This window comes from Akebia trifoliata, chromosome 16 (assembly GCF_017979445.1).
Source record: "Akebia trifoliata isolate Shusen 1 chromosome 16, ASM1797944v1, whole genome shotgun sequence".
Taxonomy (NCBI): domain Eukaryota; kingdom Viridiplantae; phylum Streptophyta; class Magnoliopsida; order Ranunculales; family Lardizabalaceae; genus Akebia; species Akebia trifoliata.
In genome coordinates this window covers 3,866,076-3,888,687 of record NC_141390.1, presented here as the reverse complement: position 1 = coordinate 3,888,687, position 22,612 = coordinate 3,866,076, and the positions used below count along the sequence as shown (strand labels likewise).

Below are 22,612 nucleotides of genomic sequence, written 5' to 3'. Positions count from 1 at the left end.
AGGGGAAAAACCCAAGAAAAAAGTAGGAAAATAACTTCTACCACAAGCTAGTACATTCACAAAGATTCATATTGTTGACCTCACCAACCTCTACGCTCAAACCCAAGACAACCTCAGAACAACAAAGGAAACCCCTCAAAAAATGCAATTGAGGATGTACCCACAAAAAACAATGCACCATCTACAAATTGTAAACATTATATGAAAAGTCCACCCTTATAAGATTCAAAACCATCCAACTCACCTCCAAAACACTCTAAATAACATTATGCCAAGGGCTAAGATGACCATATCAAGCAAACAAGAGGTGAAGAATGTTAGAAATTTTTAATAGATAATTTTGTATTTCATTGAGGGCAATTGTAATTTATGGATAATTATGTAAGTGGTTTATTTTATAAAATATTATCCTTTAGTTGGTTTCAATTCAAAAGATTTTATAAAATACAAATATAAATTTGAAAGAAAATGTAATCCTTTCTAAGTCTTTCAAAATTTGTGGAGACAACTACTAGCTAAAAGTTTAGTTCCACATAGGCTAGTAAAAAAAGCATCTCAAACTTATAAATGATTTCAGATCCTTATTTTGCAATTCAAACAGAAAGGCCTAGATGTGTGTGCAGCGGTGAAGTTGTCACGTTCAGGTGCGCGTGTGTAGTGTGCTTATGAGGTGCACTTTGCATGTATGCATAATCAGATGAGCCAGGAAGAGCCCTCCATTTGCCAAATGTATTATTGATCGCTGATCTTAACCTTTGGACGATCGATCAGGTTAGTTGATGGATTACAAGGCTTGACTATGGTCAAGGGTGCTTACTTGGGTTGATTGTTGTGACCTTGATCATTAAATGATCGTTGGTCAAAGAGTTTGACCATGAATTGGCTAGTCAGAGGGTTTCATCATGGGTCAAATAGGGTTAACCAGAGTCAAACAAGTGTCTCTTGGTGTGTTTCACTCTTGGAGGTTAGTATCCAAATGAAAGTGCGTGACCCTCTTGTAAGGAAACCATTATACCATCGTCCAAGCAATCCAAACCGTCCAAATTGTGACTATTGAGGCAAACAATAATGTTAATTGTTTGGACAATCACATTGAGTTATATATAACAGAATTCGGGCCCTGTTTTCAAAAAACTAAAAAATCAAATTTCTCCAAAATCTTCAAAGTAGAAAATTATTCTTATTCACTTCTTTAGTGGGCATACAAACTTAGTGTTCAGATCTCTTTCTATTACTACAAAAGCAGTAAAAGGGGATAAAAAGACTGGGCTCAGTTGTAACCAAGGAAAATGTTTGCCAGCAACCCATTTGCATATTGTGATTTATAGCCAAAGGACGCAAATGATGTTTAAAGGCAATGTCAACTTCAACTTTCCTCGGAGATCATCCGTGTTCCTTTCTTTTATAATTCCTTTGCTTCGATGCTCATTTTTCCAACAAGTGTAACCCCCTGTCTCAATCCTCCTCAAGAACTCCTAAAGTAGCCAAAAGAGACTCGTTAACTCTGAAGGAAAATGGAGTAGAAGATTTGAATTTCTAGAAGATGGAGCATAAGATTTGCACTTCTAAACCCATTTTATCCACTTCCTATCAAAGCCCATCTTCCTTTATAATTAATAAGTTACGAAAAAACCTCCAATTAACATGATCATACGATTCCATTGTGCCAAGTTTGTAAGCTGAGCAATCTCCTAAATTTCCTAATCGGATTCTATATTCATTACACTCAATTTTCATTAAAACACCATCCAAAATATGTCTACCTCTAACAAAAGCTCAGTTGATACCCAACGAGTTCTTAACACCAAAATTTAAGCCATACACACACACACACATATATACGACCAAATAAATTGAGCTAGAACCCAAAATATTCTCTCTGTGTTGCCTCTTGGAGATGGGAATGACAAAGGTGTGTTAAGAACGAAAGCTATGCAATATTTGTAATGGAATTCAAGCACAACCTTCATAAAGTAAGGACCAATGGTACTCCAAAACACCTTAAAAAGGAAAAGAAGAAGCATCCAACCCAATGCTTTACTTTCATGCAAGCTTTTAATGGTGCCAATAACCTCCTCCTCGAGTGGTCTTTCTAGCCATCCGACTTGATCTAAGGATATGCTAGCAAAGTCCAAACTATCTAAGAAAGGTTCATAGAAATAGAACTGCTAAAAAATACTGCCCCTTCATGATGGCTTCCTCACCTTCCTTTATGACCCCACCACCTTAATGTCCAAAATGAAGTTTGTTTTCTTGAAACCATTAACAACAGAATGGAAAAAAAATTCATCGTTATTCCCTTCATTTGACCATTACATTATTCCTCTAACTAATCTCTTCTTACTTGGAGCTTATGGAATTCTTCCTTAAGATTTCGCTCTCTTATTTTTATAATTCCAAGGATTTGCTCTTTGACTCTTTTGAGTTATCAAAAAAGAAAAAGAAAATACTAAGCACCACTTATTTATTCAACTCCATCCTGTCAGATTTCTTCGTATTCTACCTTTTATTTTCTCTTTTAGGGAATTAAGCTTGTCAGGAAAAATGAAATCGAACATACCTCAAAGTTAAAAATCATTCTACAATTCCCCAACTTTCTCGGTAAACTGAGCAAGAAAAATCCACGTTCTCAAATCTCAAGTGATGGGGTGTTGCATATAGCCCCACAATCAAGGATTGCAGGTGTGTGGTCGGAGACTTACCTCATGATAAGTGATTGAGATAGATGAAGGAAATGTTCCTCCCAAGAGAAATACACCAAGGCCTATCCAACTTACATAAAATGGGGTTTTCCTGATTATTAGACTAAGTGTTCAACCCACCCCTTAGCAGTATATCTATTAATAAATTACAATGAGCGTATCCACTTAACTATAACATGCTTCTCGACTCAATGACCACATTTCTTTATGAGGAAAACTTATTGCATTGAAATATTTGTTGATACACTGTGGGATATCATCTATTTCCTTCCAAAATTGGGCTCTTAGCAGCTTTCTTTGGGTCATAGACACCAGTAAAAACCCAAGTGTACTACGCTAGTACATTTTTGCACAATATAGACAGAGGAAGCTACTAAACCCTAAACCGAAGCGTACCAAGCTAGTACATTTTTACATAATATAGACAGAGGAAGTTACTAAACCATAAACCCTAAAGAGGTAACTCTAGAGAATCTTCAAATTGGAAATTCCATCTCACCCCCTAAAACAAACTGCATGCCAGACACATCAACCTCTCTAATTTGATTCAACAAGGATGGGGAGTCGATAAGAGAATTATACTTGTCAACCCTTCCTTCAACTTTAGATCTGAAGTGCACTCATCCTCCCTTTCATATGCAGCTCTTTTCTTACAAAAAAAAGGAAAAAAAAAAAAAAAAAGATTTAAAGAGAATCAGAGCCATCTCTTCTTGAGCACCTTAAGAAAGTCCTAAATAGTAAGTTCATAATACTGCCTATCAACCACTGTAAAGTGTCTGACTGAACCCCTTTATCTAAAACTACATCCAGTTGAGAGTTTTCTGCCCTATCAAGGAAGCTATCCCGAGTCATGATGGGATCATACCTCACAACATCAGTTACAGACCTACTCCAAAGCATCCATGAATATGGGAAGACCTTGAACCAGAATATTTATCACCCTGAGAGAGGATTAATTGTTTCATAGTACTTGAATTTCTCACAAATAATCCCCCACAACAAGTGAAAACTCTAAACCCTAAGGATATACTTTGTGGCTGACTTAAAAACAGATCCACAAAGTCATAACCCACATTACTCTAAGATAACTCAAGAAGGTCAACTAAAGAGTCAAGAGAATCAACTTTCAAAGCACAAAATTTTAAGATATCCATCCTTCATCAATAAATCTTGTTCTTTTTACCTGTTAGTGTTAGCGGATGGGGTTCAATGTATCACATGATATTCACACAATCTGCAACATTTCTAATGAAAATAATACTGATAAAGATTAAAGATAACTTTTCCTAAAATAATCAGATTCTATTTGTTTTACTAAATAATATGAAGTGACCACGTGATCCAGTTTTTGGAAGTTTGTATGCTGGACACATGGGTAATTAAACACAATGTTAATTCAACTTCCCATTTTAGTATGCTCCATACGTTACAGCTTACAAAGAATCATATACAATGAAAAGAAAAGAGGTAGACACAACATAGTAACAGCAACTGTAGGAGAGAACCTCACCTCGGATCGGGAAAATAATAAAGCAAGGTTGTAAGAGTGGGCCATTGCCTCAAAATTTGCAGGAGTGTTTTCTGGGGATGTTGCCTGAACCATAATTGATGAAAGCAAAATATCCACTTGGTGACTACTCAACTGAAGTGAAGTTGACTCCTGAAGGATGTTTAGATGGCAAAGAACAGTTAATACGATTGAATTGATTCAAAATAAAGTAGTCCCAAATTACAATCAAAGAGAAACTCAAAGGTAAATGATGGTATCCTTCCTAGGAGGGTACTGTGGATGTCTCCAAGATTCGTGTGGTACAAATCCTGAGAACCGTAACTGGTCTGGGCCTAGGGACAAAGTCTAAGTATCCTCTTAGGAGCTTGCTAACACCATGGTTTCAAAACTCGGCTTGATGTCTTGTCTCATTCATGAATGAGACTGAGTTGTCTCGGACGAGATAAACCAATAAACTCGTTTTACAATAATTTATATATATATATATATATATATATATGAAAATAATTGTAATTTTTTATTATAAAATAAGGTAGATTAGAAGATGTTTAGACATAAAATCATATTTTATTTTGATAAAATGCATTTAAATTCTAAAAAAATAATTATTTTAATAGAAATATACAAAATCCCAGTTGACTTGGATGAAAATTTCAAAATCTCGTCTGAGTCATCACGTTTATCTCGTGATATTCTACATAGTTTAGATGCCACATCTATCCGTCTCGTTCATGGACGATACCGAGATGACTCGGGAGAGTCATCTCATTCTCTGTTGTTATTTGAAACTATGGCTAACACTGATCACCCTCAACTATTCCATTACAAGTTGCACCTAACAAAGATAAGGCATAGGTTCATACTTCTTTTCCATCTATCACTAGATGCACCGGAGCAAGCTTGAAGCTGTGAGGTTGACTGCGGGCTGGCAACACATTATAACATTTTACACCCAAATCCAAATCTTGGCTTCCTTCTTCCCTCATTCCCCTGTTCATGATATCTGGTTTGTTTTTGTTCTCACCCTGCATGGAGAAGCTTTCGTTCCGTACCCTATGCGAGGTAATAGCTGAAGAAAAGTCTGAAAGAGCCCGTGAAGCTTTTCTGCCCGGAGCTGACAAAGGACGATCAAGTGATGGCAAAAGAACAGCAAAGAAGACACGATGGGCCCCAACTCGAGTTTCAGGGTCAGGGTGGGCCATTGCTAGGATCAACTGGTGAAATAAAGCCTCGGGGAAGGCCTGAATACATAGGAATAAGATCTTCCCAACTTAGTTATTATTTCAAAAGACTTGAACATATATTAGCATCTATTTAAACATTTAATCATGTGAAGAGTTGATGACTTAAAGTTCGGTGAACATGCCTTATTGTGATATGATATGTTAGGGATTGATGAGATTAGCTGTGTGGTGCGATAAACAGCTGATATAGTTGTTCGAGCCACAATGGTAGTAGTTGGGATATTTTCCAGCACCACTGCCATCATATCTAGAATTGGTCCCACGTCCCCAACCTGTAATTCAGTCTCATTATTATATACAGTAATTTCAAAGACCAGAACAATGGAATTTATTTAAAAATATAAAATAATAATAATAATAATAATAAGCTTGATCCTGTTAGGTATTTCCTAAAATCTGAATAAAAAATAGTTACTTTCATTCTCAAGATTTTATCCAATATTGAAAAACACAGGGAACGATGGGGTTTCCTATCCTATAGCACTAACAATATAAAATCATTGGGCCCATAATATACATCTGTAACAAAGCATCCAACCAAAAAGTCCAACCTAAGATGTCTTCCAACACAAAAAGCCAACCCAATCTATTGTATCTGACAATGCAATATGTATATGTTAGAAAGTTGTAAATAAGAGTAACATACTATAAAGGTAAGGTAACAAAGATAATATAGAACCCCTAAGTTTTTGGGCCAACAATATCTTTTTTGATGAATATATAAGATTTTACTTAAAAAGGGTCAAAGGAAATCTTTCTAATGGTCATAGCTTGTTGACATATTGCAATGCCAACTTTGAGGTCTTGGGTTCAAGTCCAACCCCTAATATTGTGCTGTGGAAATACATGGCCCAACTATGACAATACACAATACCACAATGCATTTTTGGGTCAATATGACAAAAGGACATTTTTCAAGGAGTAGCAATATGGAAATACCCATCACACCACAAACACCTTGCTCCAACCCTTAATGGTGTGCTTTGGAAATATGACCATACATATTGTCCACCTATAATATGATCTGAGCCATCTAGTTAGAGGGGGCCATGGTTTCAAATATTGTATTGATTGAATGTTTCAGTTAATGAAAAATGGATACGGTTTTGGCCGATACAAACTGATACATTCCAATACATTCCCGAAACATTCAATGTTTCGTATCGGTCTTGGCCAATACCGACACGTATCAACCAATACATTCCGATATTTTAAATCATGGAGGGGGCCACCTGTTGGACGCTAGAGTAGAAAAAATAAGAAAACAGGAGAGTGGAAAGCAATTATAGACCTTCTTTGCAAGTTGTGTGAGGCACTGTTCTAATGCAGAATGAAGAGAAGTGTTCCACTTAATTGTATCACCGTCATGGCTGGATTCTTCAGCTGAACATTGCATACACTTGCGTAAATGTTTCATCAGATCATTTATTGCTCCCATGATTGCAACTGAGGCGTGCAGCTTTGCTAGTTGTGTTAGATGTGTGGTAATGTTAACAATGTCAACCTTCATACCAGGCTGTTTGGCAATATTCTTGTGATCCAAGTGCTTGACCAAGAGAGATAATAACAGATGGGCATTCTGCCCTGCATGTTGAGGAGCCAATGTCAGTTAATGTAACCCAGGGTTCTTAGATGAATATATTGGTCCACATGTGTAGGGCTTAAAATGGGACCAAATTACTTGATTCAGGTCAGATGATTTCGTACCGTTAAACATTTTTTGGTATATTTCCTTTCTAATTGCTATATTATTCTATTTTACTATTATAATTCTTTTATTTTATAAGAATAAGAAGTCATGTTATATTAAAGTAGTAAAAAAAAAGATATTATGAAAAACATAAAAATATAATTTTCAAAGCAATATATCATTCAGATCTAGGCGGATATACAGATGGATCCGTATCCGACTCGGATCAAGGGACATCAACTCATATTTGACCCATTTTTTATTCGGGGCTACTCCAAGGATCCAAACCCGCTAAAATTTCAATTCTGATTTGGATCACTCGGATTTCAAATAAAATCTGACCCATTTTATGCCCTACACATGTTGTGATACCCATGGTAATAATAGTAGATCTGAAACCGATCGTCACCTGACTTCTCCATCTGCGATTGCATATCCAATAAAACAGAAGAAGCAATTCCTCTCTCAGGAGACCAATGGTTCCCGGCATCAAAACTACGAAAAAGAGGTTCAAGCACACGCCGCACTGTAGTTGCCTCCTTGGCTAGTAGAGCCATATTTTGCAAGCAACCCCTTGACCAATATGTGGGATTTCTGGAAACATCCCTGTTAAAAGAAACAAAAGAATCAAAGGGTACTTGCGAGTTAAGTGGAAGAAATAATTTACTCAGAAATGAATAAATACATATCAAGAGAGATTTTATTGTAAAATGAGACTCTCACATTGCACGGTCTGCTTCAGGATTGGTGTTTATGAGGTCTGTCTTGAACACTTCTTGAACCTGCAGGCTCTGGGGCTGAGAATATTGTGGATGTTGGCCGCTATTTTCTGAACTTGTTTGGAGATCCGTGTAATTTTCTAAAGTCACTGCTATAATCTGTATTCAGAATTATAAAATAAAATATTTCAAACGTCAAACCTGCCAGAATATTTGAGTTTTAACATAAGTATTTGAATGAGCTTCACAATATGAATTCTCAGTTGAAGCATCTGGATAATCAAATCCCTTCAACCGTGACCGAGCAAAATATGTTGATGATGTCTGATGTTGAAGAACCCATGGTGGGTCCATTTTTTTTTTTTTTTTGGCCTAGCAGTAAAAGAGGGGAGTTACAAGAAGAAAAGACAACTTACATTGTCGAAGTCCATAGAAATGTGGGAATACTCGCCCATGAACCATACCTAGGCACAACATGAAAAATAATACAGTGTATGAGAAGGGAAAATGCATGATTCATCCAATTGATTAGGTCAACCCCCTATTTGAGGTTTCGAAGGGTGACAATTTTACTAATTATTTCCTCCGCCATGAATAACATTTTTGCAATTGTTTTGAAAGTCCATAATCAATGTTTATGGCATAATAAAGAGATTGTTATAACTTATATTACTATGTTAGATTAGCACAATAGATTTTTCCAAACTATTTTCCAAAATTCCGATACCGTTCACTATGACCTGGCAGGAAATACTGTTACTATATTAGACAAATTGGGTAAAAAAAACTTGACCCAGAAAAATAAAGAAAGATAAAAATAATTATTATTCCAAAGAGTAATAATCTGCATAAAAGCATGGGTATCGATAAAAATAACAGAAGATAAAAGCGTAAATAAAGTAAAGAGTTGTACCATGAAAGCCAGGGCTTGCAGTCCAGCTGAACGTAAACATAGAGCTCTTTCATCTTCTCCAAGTTCTTGAGCCAGTTGACAGAGCTTCGGTATAAGGCCTTCTAAATTGAACATATATGTGCTATCCACCTATGTTGATACCATACCCATAACTCAGTTTTAGACAATGGATAGTTTTATTTTGAAATATTACGTGTTATCTTCTGCATGCCATTTAATTATATTACAATTGAGAGCCTAATATCAAAATTGGATGATTCATGAACTGACACTTGTTTCTCAAACTACAGTCTGCAGCTGACAGTAGTACACATGTCACACTTAGGGCTAAAGCAGAACCCAATACTCAAAAGACCCCCCTACAACATCATCAAGGTCAAAATTTAAGAGAGCTGCTATTGGCACCCCAATTTCATAAATTATTTATCACACCCCAAGTAAATATTAAAACACACTCTTCAAACATTACAAAGGTTTAGCTCAAATTATAATTTCCACATTATAACGCGCATTCAAACAATTTCAGTAGTTGTTTACAATTCTGATTAGGCTCATATCAAATCCTAAATCCAAAACATAGAAATTTGGCAAAAAAAATTCAAGAGCTTCTATTGGCCCCCCCAACTTTTACTTATTCTCAACCATTCACTTATTTTCTTTATTTTTGATTGGGGTGTAATAAGGAAAAGTTGGGGTGCCAATAGCAGCAGTCAAATTTAAACATAATGGACAAGAAGTTGGTAAAGTCTGTGTGTGGTAATTCCATAGACCTGGGATCAAACCCTGCATTCACACTTAAATCTATCAAAAAATAAAAGAAAAAACCTGCTGGTTCTTCTGAGTGATTTGCAATTTTTTCTTTAACCTCCAGAAAATTTTGGTAGATCACACTATTATTATCTATGAGGTTAATTAATGGAGTAGGAGACCTTCTACATCAGATTGATGGTTGATCACAATCCCTAGCATGCCTAAGCCATTTATAAGCTTCATGTACAACTGGTTCATAAGACTCAGACCGCATATTATCCTCCTGTAACATTAGAATGTACCTGGCTTTTTATGAAGTCGACAAGAGTATGGCAACCAAGAATGCGCATCTCATCCTGCCGAGTTTGTTCTAGAAGAGTTCGAACAACACATAATAAACTACTAGCAAATAGCGGCCTGAAAGCAATGAAAGGCTTCAGTAAATTTCTATTTCAAAATTAATATATGTGCAATTTCTGAAAAATCAAATCTAACCAGAAATGATAGAAAATTTAACAATCCTAAACTAAAGTTATAACCACGAAGTTATTTATAAAGCATTCATTTCAAATGAACTCAAAGTATGCATTATGGAGCTGGAATTTGAGCAATCAAGAAACAACGAAGGTCAATTAGACTAGAAATGAATGCATTTGTGAAAATGTAGGATTAGCCCTAGCAACTGATAAACTAAGGGAAAGTCGATCGAAATGGTTTGGGCATTTGCAATAAAGGTCAATTACAGCCCCAGTTAGAAGGAATGTGCAAGTCGAAAGTTCTTAAAGAGTGGAATATTGACGTTGTAAGAGTGAACACAATAGGGGGCATTCAGTTTGGATTGTTAAATTCTGATCCATTTGATTTTGGATTGTCAGAATCAGATCATGGAGATTGATTTCTACATTCCAGAATCCTGTCTGGATAAACTGAATTTTGGAAACCAGAATCACAATCTCCTTCTTTTTTTTTTTTTTTTTTGATAAATATAAATTTTATTAATGAAGAAAAGGAGAAGAGGAGGCTGAGATAGCCCTCAAACAACAAGACAAGAAAAAACAACAAGGAAAGAAAGAAAGAAAGGAAAAAATACACGCCCGGCAGGGTGCTACAAGTCACAAACGGTTTCCTAATTAAATACAAAATCTTGGAAACACACTCCCTCAAAGTCTTTACTCATCTTTGATTGAAAGAAAAGAAACCCCAAAATCTCTAAAATCACTTTGTGAGACGAGCTCTCCTTGTTATGAAACACCCTGTTGTTGCGCTCTCTCTAGAGACCCCAAGCAATGGCGAAAGGAAGGATAGCCCAAAGATGCCTCTTTCTTGAATAGAAGATATTGAAACTCCAACCCTCTAAAAGTGCAAAAAAAGATAAAGGAAGAACCCAATCCACCTGGAAACGAGATAAGAAGAACATCCAAATAACACGGGAGAAAGAACAATGAATAAAAATGTGGTTGATAGACTCCCCGTCCCTCGAACAAAGATAGCAAAAATTTGGGGTAATCCACCCCCGACAGATCAAATTATCCAAGGTGAGGATTCTACCCAAAGAGGCAAGCCATAAAAAGAAAGACACCTTAAAAAGAACAAGAGCGGACCAAATGACAGATGGAGAGAAAGATACCTCACATGACGGAAGCAAGCAATAATAGAAAAACTTGATAGAGAACTTCTTATTCTTATCCTTAGCCTTAAAACATTCCCTGTTGTCCTGCTTGTTCTCTCTGAATTGGATTGAATTAAGGAGATCTAGAAGAGATTTAATCTCCATCAATTCCAAATCATTGAAATTCCTTTTAAATCTCAGATCCCAAAAATCCGAGTTCCTGTCCCGAATCAAACACTGCCTTACTGAGTTATTTTTTTTAAAGAGCAAGCGTACAAGGATGGGAATTGAGTAAATAGAGATGAAGTTCCACACCAAAAATCCTACCAAAACCTAACCTTGTCTCCCAACCCAACTTTGAATTTAATCTCCCTATCAAACTTATCAGCACCTTTCAGTATACCTCTCCACACACTACACCCGTAAGTTTCTCTAGCCTCATCACTATACCAACCAAACCTCTTCTCTCCATATTTAGCCTGAACCACCCTCCTCCACAAGTTGTCTCTTTCTTCCCAGAATCTCCAAAGCCACTTGTCCAGAAGAGCTTTATTTGTTAATCTTAGCCCTCTAAACCCCAAGCCTCCATTCTTCTTTGGAGTGCAAACCATCTTCCAATTCATGAAATGATACTTTCTACACCATTATTATCATTCCATAGAACATTTTTCATGAGTCTTTCAATCTTAGCTTCCATTGATTTAGGCAACGAGAACAGAAATAAGAAGTAAATCGGAATACTTGTTAAAGTACTTTTAATCAACGTAACTTTACCCTCTTTGGAGAGATATTTTGCCTTCCAAGTACTCAATTTCTTTTCCATTTTCTCAATAACTCCCTCCCAAATGTTTTTACTACAATACAGAGCCCCTAAAGGTAAACCTAAATAGGAAGAAGGGAGCGTATCACTACTGCACCCCAAAGTAGTTGCTAAAACTAGAAGATTCGGCACCTCACCAACCCCAAACAACTTGCTTTTCTGTAGATTGACATGTAAACATGAAATTGCTTTAAAGAAACATAATAAAACCCAAAGAGCTCTCACTTGTTCTCTAGAAGGATCTAAGAACACTACGGTGTCATCCGCGAATTGCAAGTGAGAAATCAATGGGCCCTCAATGTTCACTCTAACATCGGATAACCTCCCTATCTCAACCCCCTCCTGAACAGTTTTCCCAAGGCCTCGGTCACTATAAAAAATAAAAATGGGTATAACGGATCACCCTGTCTCGATCCCCTGGAGCTCCTAAAATACCATGTCGGACTACCATTGACTAAGATAGAAAAAGAAATCGAAGTTACACACTTCATAACCCACCCAATCCACTTAGAACCAAATCCCATCCTACCCAACATATACTCCAAAAAATCCCAACTCACATGATCATATGCCTTTTGCATATCGATTTTTCCTATTAGCCCCACCTTCTTATCTTCAATCCTGGAATCTAGACATTTATTAGCCATTAACACACCATCTAGGATTTGTCTTCCCCTAAGGAATGCACTTTGTTCAAAACCAATTAATTTCTTTAAAACTTCTTTCAATCTGTTTTCCAACACCTTGGATATTATCTTGTACACCGATCCCACTAAACTAATAGGCATGAAATCACTCAAGTCAACCGCCCCCATTCTTTTGGAAATCAAAGCCACAAAGGTACTATTAAGGGCATAATCCAAGCAATCTTTTTCCTGTAACTCTTAAAACCACCTTCATGAAATCTTCGACTATAATTTCCCAACAATGTTTGAAGAATTCCATTGTAAAACCATTTAGCCCCGGCGCTTTGTTCCCATCCATGGATGCAATACTAATCTCACTTCATCCTCCCCAATATGCCTTTCCAACCACACCCTTTCTTCATGAGTTAACGTATTGAAGTCAAGATTGTCGAATCGAGGTCTCTTATCCTCTCTTTCCCTATAAAGCTCTTTGTAGTAGCCCATTACATCCTCTCTAATACCCTCTTCCCCTTCCACCATAATCCCATTGATCGTCAAGTTGGCAATTTGGTTATTTTTTCTATGATAATTGGTCATCTTATGAAAAACTTAGTGTTATTATCACGCTCTTTAAGCCACTTGATCCTAGATTTTTGTCGCCAACTTATCTCCTCCATCAAAGCCACTCTTTGGAATTCTAACTTAAGATTAGTTCTTTTCACTCTTTCATCTATCTCTAGCTCCCCCACTTCCTCCTTGGAATCTAGGACATCAATTTCCTTGAGGAGCTCCCCCTTTCTCAATTCTACCCTCCCTACTTCTTCCTTGTTCCACCCTTTCAATTTCTCTACCCTCCCCACTTGTCCTTGTCCCCACAATCTCCTTTTTCTAAACCTTATTTTTATGAAACATTGTATACCTAAGTGCAAAAATATCACTTTTGCACAAAAAACACAAAAAATGGACTTCAAAATTGCAGTAATGGGTCTGGCCCCATTTCTAATTCTAGCCGATTTATGATTCTGGTTTTGGGAGAATCACATTTATAATTTGAACAAACATCGGATTTGGGACGAACTTGACAGTACTAAACTAGATATCAGTAGGCTGAAAGACCGTAGTGCGCCAATAGCAAGGCCCCTCCTATGCGCGTCAGGTTGTTTGGCTTTGGCCTTGACTGCACTACACTATAAGTAAACTCCCCCGCCCCCCACCTCCACACTATATAACCCTTTTTGCTTACCAAAAAAAAAAAAAATCATTTTCTTGATAAAGGGAAGATCATTATTGAATCCAGAAAGGCCTTTTGGTAGCGGCAATTTTAATTACGTGTGAAGCTTGGGTTTTTGAGAACTCAACATTAAAATGTCTACTTATTCATGCTTCAATATTTTTGAGGATTCACTGATATAAGACTTTACTCATACAATATTTTCTTTGATAAGTAAGCTTTTACTAAAATATGAGCAAAGCTAGTCGAGATGACAAGCCAAGCAGGGATTAATTACCATAAATACAGCAAACCCAATCCCATCTACCTATAATATTGAAGGTATCCATTCATTAGGTCATATGGAAAGTGTACCAATGCCCTAACAGTTCATGTGGTGTTGCTGTGGCAGGGGGTGGGGGGCTGCATTGATGATGCTGATACCTACAACATCCTCAAAGACCAAGTTTATCCAAAAAGTAATTGTAAAAACAATATGTAGTATTACACTAGCTTAGACGGTTAGAAAAAAATACAAGTGATTCAAATAATATTTTGCACTCATCCTCTTAAGATCATTGTAGATGATGCTAGAGGGTGTAAAGGTCTTGAATGTAATTAATTTCTTCTTTAATATAGCTTGTAGGGTCCAACTTAATACTACCCCAGCTTTCCCACAAAACAACATGAGAAAGAAGTTTGTTTGGGTACATGAAGAAGATTCCCAAATGGGAGTCATGGATGGGGTCCAAGTCTATTGCTGACAAATGAGCTATAGGGAACAAAATCTAGATTAGGATTTGACACAAAGCAGCACATTCAGGTCTAGAAGAACTTAGAAGATGTCCAATTGAAAAAAATGGATTCCAGCTCATATTCTCAGTCATTTTAGGTCCTTTGAGAAGTTTCTGGCAAGTGACATTTAGGTCTAGAAGTTTCTAGATTAATTGTTAGTAGTTGCAATTTTTAGTTCTAGACAGATTTTTTTTTTTTTTTGATAGATTAGTTCTAGAAAGATAGCATTCGGTTTCATTAGTATTCTCTTTGGAAAGTCACGTACTAGAAATAGGAAAGTCAATGGGTCAAGGTTCTATAACGTTTGAAGTTAGTTAATTTTATAGTTTAGCAGTTCTCGTAAAACTAGAAGTCCTTACGCTCTATCCTTATATAAATACCTATGTACTCCTTTAATTTCAAAGGAGTTGAATGAATTAGGTTTATTTTTGAGCTGATGTGATTGTCTGCTAGTATGGGCGTGACTTCTAACTGTTTTGGGTGGTCAGACTCCATCCATTTATGGTCCTTCATAGGTGAGACTCTATATGGCCCGGTAAGGCTGTTGGTTGTACCTCTCCAATTCTTCATTCTCTATTTCTTTTTATGTTTCTGGTATGATTCAATTAGCCCTTAATTCCTATATGTCTCTAGTTCAACCAACCCTCCTTAGCTCTAGAAAGTGACCCATAAACGCTTCCTTAGAAGCTCATCTTAGTTCTAATTTCTTAATTCCCGAGCTTTTGTCATACTCTCCTACTTCACTTTCATATTCATGTAGTACACCATTGATATACTGTACCATGGTCTGCGAGACATGCATCTTGGATCTTTACTTTATGAATATTTCATGTTTGAAACAGAAAAGCGAAACAAGATTTAGATGGATATTTTGATTTTCAACTACATAAATATGGGAACATCAATCTAAGATTGTGTTTGGTTGGAGAGAAATGGGTATCCTTATTGAGGGTAAGGTGAAGGACATGAAAATAAAGTGTTTATCTCGTAGAGGAACAAAGGGTTGGGATGTGCAAATCATGTGCGATTATCCTTGCAGCCAAACGTATCTTAGAATGGACAAACAACTTATTAAAATAAAATTAAACCTATGGTAGAAATTCAAGTCAAAGTTAAAGTGGACATCAAACTTACATCTGCTCCTTAGATGAGGATAACAATTTCCTATATATGCATAACACAGCTTTTACGGAGCCAAAGTGCTCATTCCTTAAATCCTTGTAACATTTCTGCTCTAGAGACTCGGTAATCTGTAGAAGAGAAACAGGGGAAAACAACATGAAAGTGAAAATTATAGGCATTTAAAGCTCAGTTGATAGCTAGATATGCAGAACAAGCACACGGTAAGTCTTGCCTCTCTGATTGATTGACATATGTGTGTGTGTGTGTGTGTGTGTAGGTCAAGATTTGTGTCCAAAAATGAGACATGAAAATGGAGATTGAGTCAAGGACTGATTTCCGTTCCAATTTTTCTATCCTTAACAAAAGTGGATTATTAGGTGAACGATTATGGACCGTCCATTTCACTGTTAATTTGATGATCATGTTTGATAGGGTTAGAAGTTTCTAAAGGGCCTTCTTTAGAGTGGGGATCACATGGTGAGGGGATCATCCTCACCAAAGATTCTCCATTGATTCATCTTCATGTGGGACATATGAGCATTTGTCATTACACAAATAATTAAAGGTGCATAAGTAATACGGTGCAAATACAACAATATGCTTAAAATGGAAGTACTGGATAATGCTATGACATCCATTTTGGAGTATATTAGGTATCATACGCAAAGAATTCATATATAAAAAGGTAAGACACACCAAATTCTGAAAGCCCTCTCAATGAAAAGAACTTAGACATTACCTTTGGAATACGTAAGGGGTTTTTTGAAGCATATTCACAGAGCTTGCCAATTTTCCTATCGTTTGGCTCAGCATCCTGCCAAAACACAAAGGCAAGCAAAGAAAACAAAAACCCTCTATGAGATTTTGAATAAAAGCATACTACAAGAAAACCACCCTAGGCCCTCAATGATGTTAGTGTCAAGGAATGGAAGTTCTTAAAAACCATATTACAGTCTCTTTTAGAGTTATAGTGTTTTCGCATTCCTAAACCTTAGAAACAAAAACAAATCTTCTCCCTCTACACGGTCTAAAATAAATTGGTAAATAAAAGAATCAGTCCAACATCCTATGTTTTATAATCCAATGTTTTTAAAAGGCATGTGAGACTTATGCTTCGAGGGTCACCTCCTTGGGTGAGGCTCATTAAAACCACCTTGAGGCACTATGAAGAAAAACAAAAAACGGCCAAGGCTATGTCACTGACCAAGAGACGCCCAAAAGTCCGCCTTAGTGTGAGGCGTGACTGGCACATACACTTTTTGGCCAGGGCATATGCCTTACATGAAATTTTCAATTTTTAAACTAAATATTAACCATATTTTCCATAGTCCTCCTCTTCTTCTACATTTTATTGTTGTAGGCATGCAACATAATTAGAGTATTTAGAAAGAAATTTGAATAGAGGATAAAAAATACATGTAAAAAAGTTGTTGAACTGATTAAATTCATAAATTAATTTTTGTTGTATTTAGTGGTATGCAAAGAAAGTGAAAAAACGTTTAATTATCCAAGTATAAAATATTTCTTTCTTGTTGAAATATTAAATAATAATATTTTGTATTATTATTAATCTAGTTGATTAAATATTGGAATTCTATTATGTGGATAGGAAAATATGTGGTGATTACCTTAGTTATATGTATAGGGTAGCGTTCAGAAGCCAACATTAGGGAGCCGAAATTTGTCCTATATGGGTTAAAAGTTTCGAATTGGGCTAATTTTTGTGAGGAGATCACAAAAAATCAGCCCAATCTGAAACTTCTAACCCCATCAAAAGTGGTTTGCAAATTAACGGTAAAAGATCGGCAGTCCACAATTCTAAATCACTTTTGATAGGCTTAGAAGTTTCAGATTGGGTTGATTTTTTTGTGAAGATGATCTCCTCACCATATAGATCATCCTCAAAAAATCAGCCTAGTCCGAAACTTCCAACCCCTATAGGACAAACGTGTTGGCTCCCTAATGTTGGCTACTGAATGGGACCCATATCTATATATATATATAATTTAAATTTCCATGCATGTAAGGCTTACACTTCAAGGCATTAGTCAACCGAGCACCTCACCTGACCCCTCAACATGAAAAAGGGGCTTATATTATAATCTAAACCCAATGCAAAAAAGGTCACTTCATTTTTAGAGGGAAAAAAAACCCATCTTGAACACCATGCTACTATACTCATGTACCAAACACAAACCAACGACATTTTTTCTTAATGCTCTCAAGGATTTTGTTTTCAGCAGTTTCTTATCCAAATACATCAATACATTAAATTCTTAAAATGAGTTAATGTGTATATATGATAAGTTTCCAAGGGGTTGACCTTAGCGCCATGATGGCCTCTACCTAGCAATATGGTGCTATAGGAATCTAGTGAATTATTCCATCAATATGGGGTAGACATGCAGTTTGAGTGCATTATATATAGCTTGAAATTCATTTAATATATTATTTAAATCGTGGGGTCCTCCTATAATGTCTAAAGGAGAAGGGAGTTCGTTTTGTACTATTTAAGAGTGAGAGAGCCTTCTTGTAACTATGGAGAAATGGGGTCATGGGAGACTTTTATAAATATGGATAATGATGTAAGAGATGGGATCCTTCTTTTATTCTTTATCTGATTATGTAAAGAGGGGTCATGTAAGGGAGTGGAGATTTTTGCAAGAGCTCTACGGGGAGAAAGACATGTACGGGAACCTATGATTGTCTTGATGATTATTGGCTTCGTGCAAGGGAATATGAGGTCCTTCTCTCTGATTTCCTTTGTTGTCGATATTTTGATCATGATATACATGGAATTCTCCTTTATAGTCCAAACTGTGTTGTTAGCATATTAAGTTCCTCACCTTCAAAATGGCTTATGTGCCACAGTGTGTCATCTCAGGGCTCACTGAGGGATTTAGGATTGGTGAATTAGGGAGAAATACTTATGTAGTTCGATGGGTTTTTATTCCAGAGGCTTCTCGCAATCTTATATCTAAAATCGAGAAAGATAAATTTCACAATTATACTAACGCATTGTATTGGTGTCTACCACCAACTCACATGCCAGCGGTCTACCTTTCATAATTATACCAAAACCAAAGTTCAATTATACTGATCTCACTGATCAACACTAAATTCTACAGGTTCAACATTCATCAAAACAAAAAGTAGAATAATTCAAGAACTAACACATTCAATTGCAATGCAATGCAATGCAACAATTGTTTAAAATCACTCAAATAAATAGTGAAACATTATATCAAATGAAAATTTCAAATAAAATAGTGCAGATTAACAAATAGATTTACCTGAGATCGGGGGAAGATATCAGCGAGAAGCTTCTTATACCGTTTCACGGGCTGTCTCGACCTTGCCCGCATAGAAGGACAGAAGAAACAGAGGTTACCGCAGACGGGCACTACCCGCCTCGACATCACCCCCATTTCGACACAAATTCAAACCCCTCAACTAAATCGAATTTTAAAATGGAATCACAAGAAAAAGGAGATTTTTTGATGTTTATAGAAACACCAAAAGAGCCATAATTCTCTCTATTAATGGCTAAAAAATAGACAAAAACATGACTAATTTTGAAAAATTGGACCTAAATTCTCAGAATCAAAGAACGACCCAACAACCCAAAATAGAGTAAATTTTTTTTGGATCAAACCCAAGTCTTAATTTCTCTATCTGGAACAGCTTGCAAACCAAAAAGGACAAAGAGTGAGAAACAGAGGGAGACAAAGCGGCTCGAGAAATAACGCAAGATGCGAATCTTAAGAGAACAAAAAAGTTAAATTCAATGATGGGCTTTGCAGATATTGTAAAGCTGTATCGAAATCTCGATCATTAACGTGAACTTCTTCAATCGAACATGAAATTTTTGAAGAAATTTGCCTCAATTTGTAGAGCCAGAGAGGGAGTAGAGGCTAGAAATCTCCCCCCAGGCGTTTTTTTTCTTTCCTTATTTTTGTGGTCTTTCTCTAACGGTCATTAATACAAGAAAAAAAAGGAGTAAATTTAAAAATTTTAAAGTATTTAAAAAATAAATAAAATATTAATAAATGAAAATAAATTCCCCTTGGGTTCTGTGAGGTGGGGAAGGGAAAACTCAATTAACGCTAAAAATGCTCTCGTCCCCGGGATTTAAGGGAGTTATTTTTAAGATTTAGCAAAATTTACTTTATGAACCCTGAGTGACTTTTTTCTAAAGATAAAATTACTTAAAAGACCCTAGCAAAGGAATTTATTTCTAAATAGTAAGTTTTGTGCGATAGCTTTGTAAGACATTTAGTAAATTTTTTATTTTTTAATGATCCCTCGTTGTTGGCGAACTCACCACTTTTATATTTACTGTCGAGTTCACCACTTTTTATTTGGAGTCATGCTAGAGTGACTTCAAGCTAGAACCTCATATGGCACACTTCAACATTATTATTTTATGGGTCATGCTTGGGTGACCCAAACGAAGATGCAAATGTGACAAAATGATGTGGTGTTGTGCAAATTACCATAGATGTTTTTCTACGAGATACGAGTAAAAAGTATCTACGATTACGTGTGTACCCCCATATCATTTTTGTCACCTTTGTGTCATTCCGGCATTTTCCTTATTTAATTTTTGTTGTTGAACTCAGACGTTTTTTTATTTAATATCGAATTCACAAATTTTACTGTTGAATGTGAAATGTTGTCAAGTTCACCACTTTTTATTTATTGTCGAATTAGACACTTGTAAAATTGACCTATTTTCAATTTTTCGACTAAAATACATAGAAAGATCAATTAAAAACTCGAGATAACGACTTGTTTATATGATTTCAACCCAAATGAATCATTCTTGATCGATTTTCATCTAAAAATAAAAAATAAAAAAATGAAAAACCTTAAGGAGTGTTTAAAAATCGAAGGTTTGTATGAGAGTTCGCAACTAATGCTAATTGTTAAAATTTCGATGTTTGAAAAATATAACTCACGCGAGTTTGGAACTCTCCGACTTGTATTTTTTAAAGGATTTCAACATTCATCAAAAAGCATAAAAATTGGCAACTCTTGAGCACTCAGCCCAGATACTCCCTCTATTTCTCTCCTCGAGCCCATACTCCGTCCACCTCCACCTCCACCTCCTCTTCATCCTCTCTCTCTCTCTCTCTCTCTCTCTCTTTACGTAGCCCCAAATTCAGGGTGCATTTAGAAAGACCTGTCTTCCATAGGGGTTATTGAGTAATTTTTCCAAAGATATAATACGACAAAAGTACTCTTCAGCTGTTTTTTCTTTTGACTAAACAGCCATGCATTTTGAAAGAATAAAATGTCTTTACTCGGTCAATTTCTACTGACGTGGCATAGAAGCATAATCATAGATTCTTTTCCTCGGGATGCATAACTTCACAGATTTTATGAAAATGTACAATTGTATATCCCGAGGAAAGAATTTATAGTTTACTATTTTCACATGAAAGATAGATTAATAAGTATGCAAGCGTGATGACACGATATACAATTATTTTGATTGAGAGCTGCTATTGGCACCCAATTTTCACTTATTATACCTCAATTAAAAATAAAGAAAATAAATGAATACTTGAGAATAAGTAAAAGAAGGGTGCCAGAAGAAATTATCTCTATTCATTTATTTACTTTTTTTTGTGTTGAACTTTTATTTTTTAGGTTTGAGATTTTACACGAGTCTAATCATAATTGTAAACAACTACTGAAATAGTTTGAAATTATAATATGAGCCAAACTTTGTAATGTTGGATACTTATTAATCGTAGATCATTTACCTCAAGATGCACAAGAAACGATTTATGATTTTGCATATCCCGAGACAAATGATATATGATACTATGATGGGGATGTATGTCAGAGAGCTGCTATTACCGCACCAACTTTGCTTATAACATACCACTCCATGGGTAAACAATTGTTTAATTTCAAAGGGATTGGTGTGTGGTATGTAAAAGTTGGAGTGGCAATAGAATTTCTCTTTTTTAATTACAAAAAATCATAAAATGACTCATTTAACTTGGAATTTATAGAATCTTTAAGAGAGCATGGGAGGGAAAATCACTTAAAAATAGGTATGTATTTTGTCGAAATTACTGAGTCAGCCATGCTATAGTTGTTGAACTACAAATTTAACATTTTGATAAATATTTTAAAAGTATGACTGACTGTTTTGGTAAATCAACCAAATCAATTTTAGCCCATCCCAAGCTCTTAATTGGATACCGTTTTGGACATGTATCTCAAATAAAGAAAGATTACTAACATTAAAAGCAACATTTGCGTGTTTTATAATATAAAAAAACTAATTCTCATGTGAGCTAAGATTAGTTTAGTAAACTTAGGATAAGGGCTGCTCAGTCATAGGAAGTGGTAACACTTAAAAATTTACAAAACAAATAAAGAAAAAGTTCTCTAATTATTGATTATGGACCAAACCTCCTTGACTTGCTCGTGGTTGAACATACTTTATGGTATCATGTGGCCCAATGTGTTTTTTTATGAAATAAGGAGTCATGGCCCATGATCATTATGTTTAAAAGATTTGTATTAATTATAATAAGAGGAAAAAAAAATTGGGCATTTCTTATCATAAGTGTTCTTTGTAGCAGAAATATTTATTGATTCTCTAAAGAAATATATTGGTCTAAAAGTAATAATTAAGGGATTTCATCTAATCACTTTTAAAGAATATGACGATCTTCTGGAGTGGCAACTAGAAGAAACGAGCTTAAATCTTCGAGTATGTACTCCTAATCAAATTGTTTATCTACTTATAATGGTCAAATTGGTGTATTCGAATTATAAAAAGAGACCTCACACACAAACATGCAATTTTGATCGTAAAAATGTGATATCCAACTATCGATTGAAATTGTAGACACCTCAAAAGTGTACAACTCATTTTC

At 35.7% G+C, this 22,612-nt stretch overlaps 1 protein-coding gene across 1 annotated transcript in view; it reads right to left on the bottom strand.

Moving 5' to 3' along the window:
* The window catches only part of LOC147382327 (protein SEMI-ROLLED LEAF 2-like), a 31,274-nt gene extending 11,592 nt beyond the window's left edge, over positions 1–19,682 (bottom strand). The window contains exons 1-12 of the mRNA XM_086429414.1: positions 19,004–19,682; positions 16,450–16,524; positions 15,723–15,838; positions 9,831–9,945; positions 8,779–8,907; positions 8,282–8,329; positions 7,870–8,024; positions 7,556–7,752; positions 6,748–7,040; positions 5,579–5,728; positions 5,076–5,453; positions 4,213–4,362 (exon numbers count right to left, since the gene is read on the bottom strand). Coding sequence (XP_086285540.1) covers positions 4,213–4,362; positions 5,076–5,453; positions 5,579–5,728; positions 6,748–7,040; positions 7,556–7,752; positions 7,870–8,024; positions 8,282–8,329; positions 8,779–8,907; positions 9,831–9,945; positions 15,723–15,838; positions 16,450–16,524; positions 19,004–19,138 — 1,941 coding nt within the window. The 5' untranslated portion in view covers positions 19,139–19,682. The remainder of the gene's footprint in view (positions 1–4,212; positions 4,363–5,075; positions 5,454–5,578; positions 5,729–6,747; positions 7,041–7,555; positions 7,753–7,869; positions 8,025–8,281; positions 8,330–8,778; positions 8,908–9,830; positions 9,946–15,722; positions 15,839–16,449; positions 16,525–19,003) is intronic.
* Between the last annotated feature and the right edge of the window lie 2,930 nt (positions 19,683–22,612).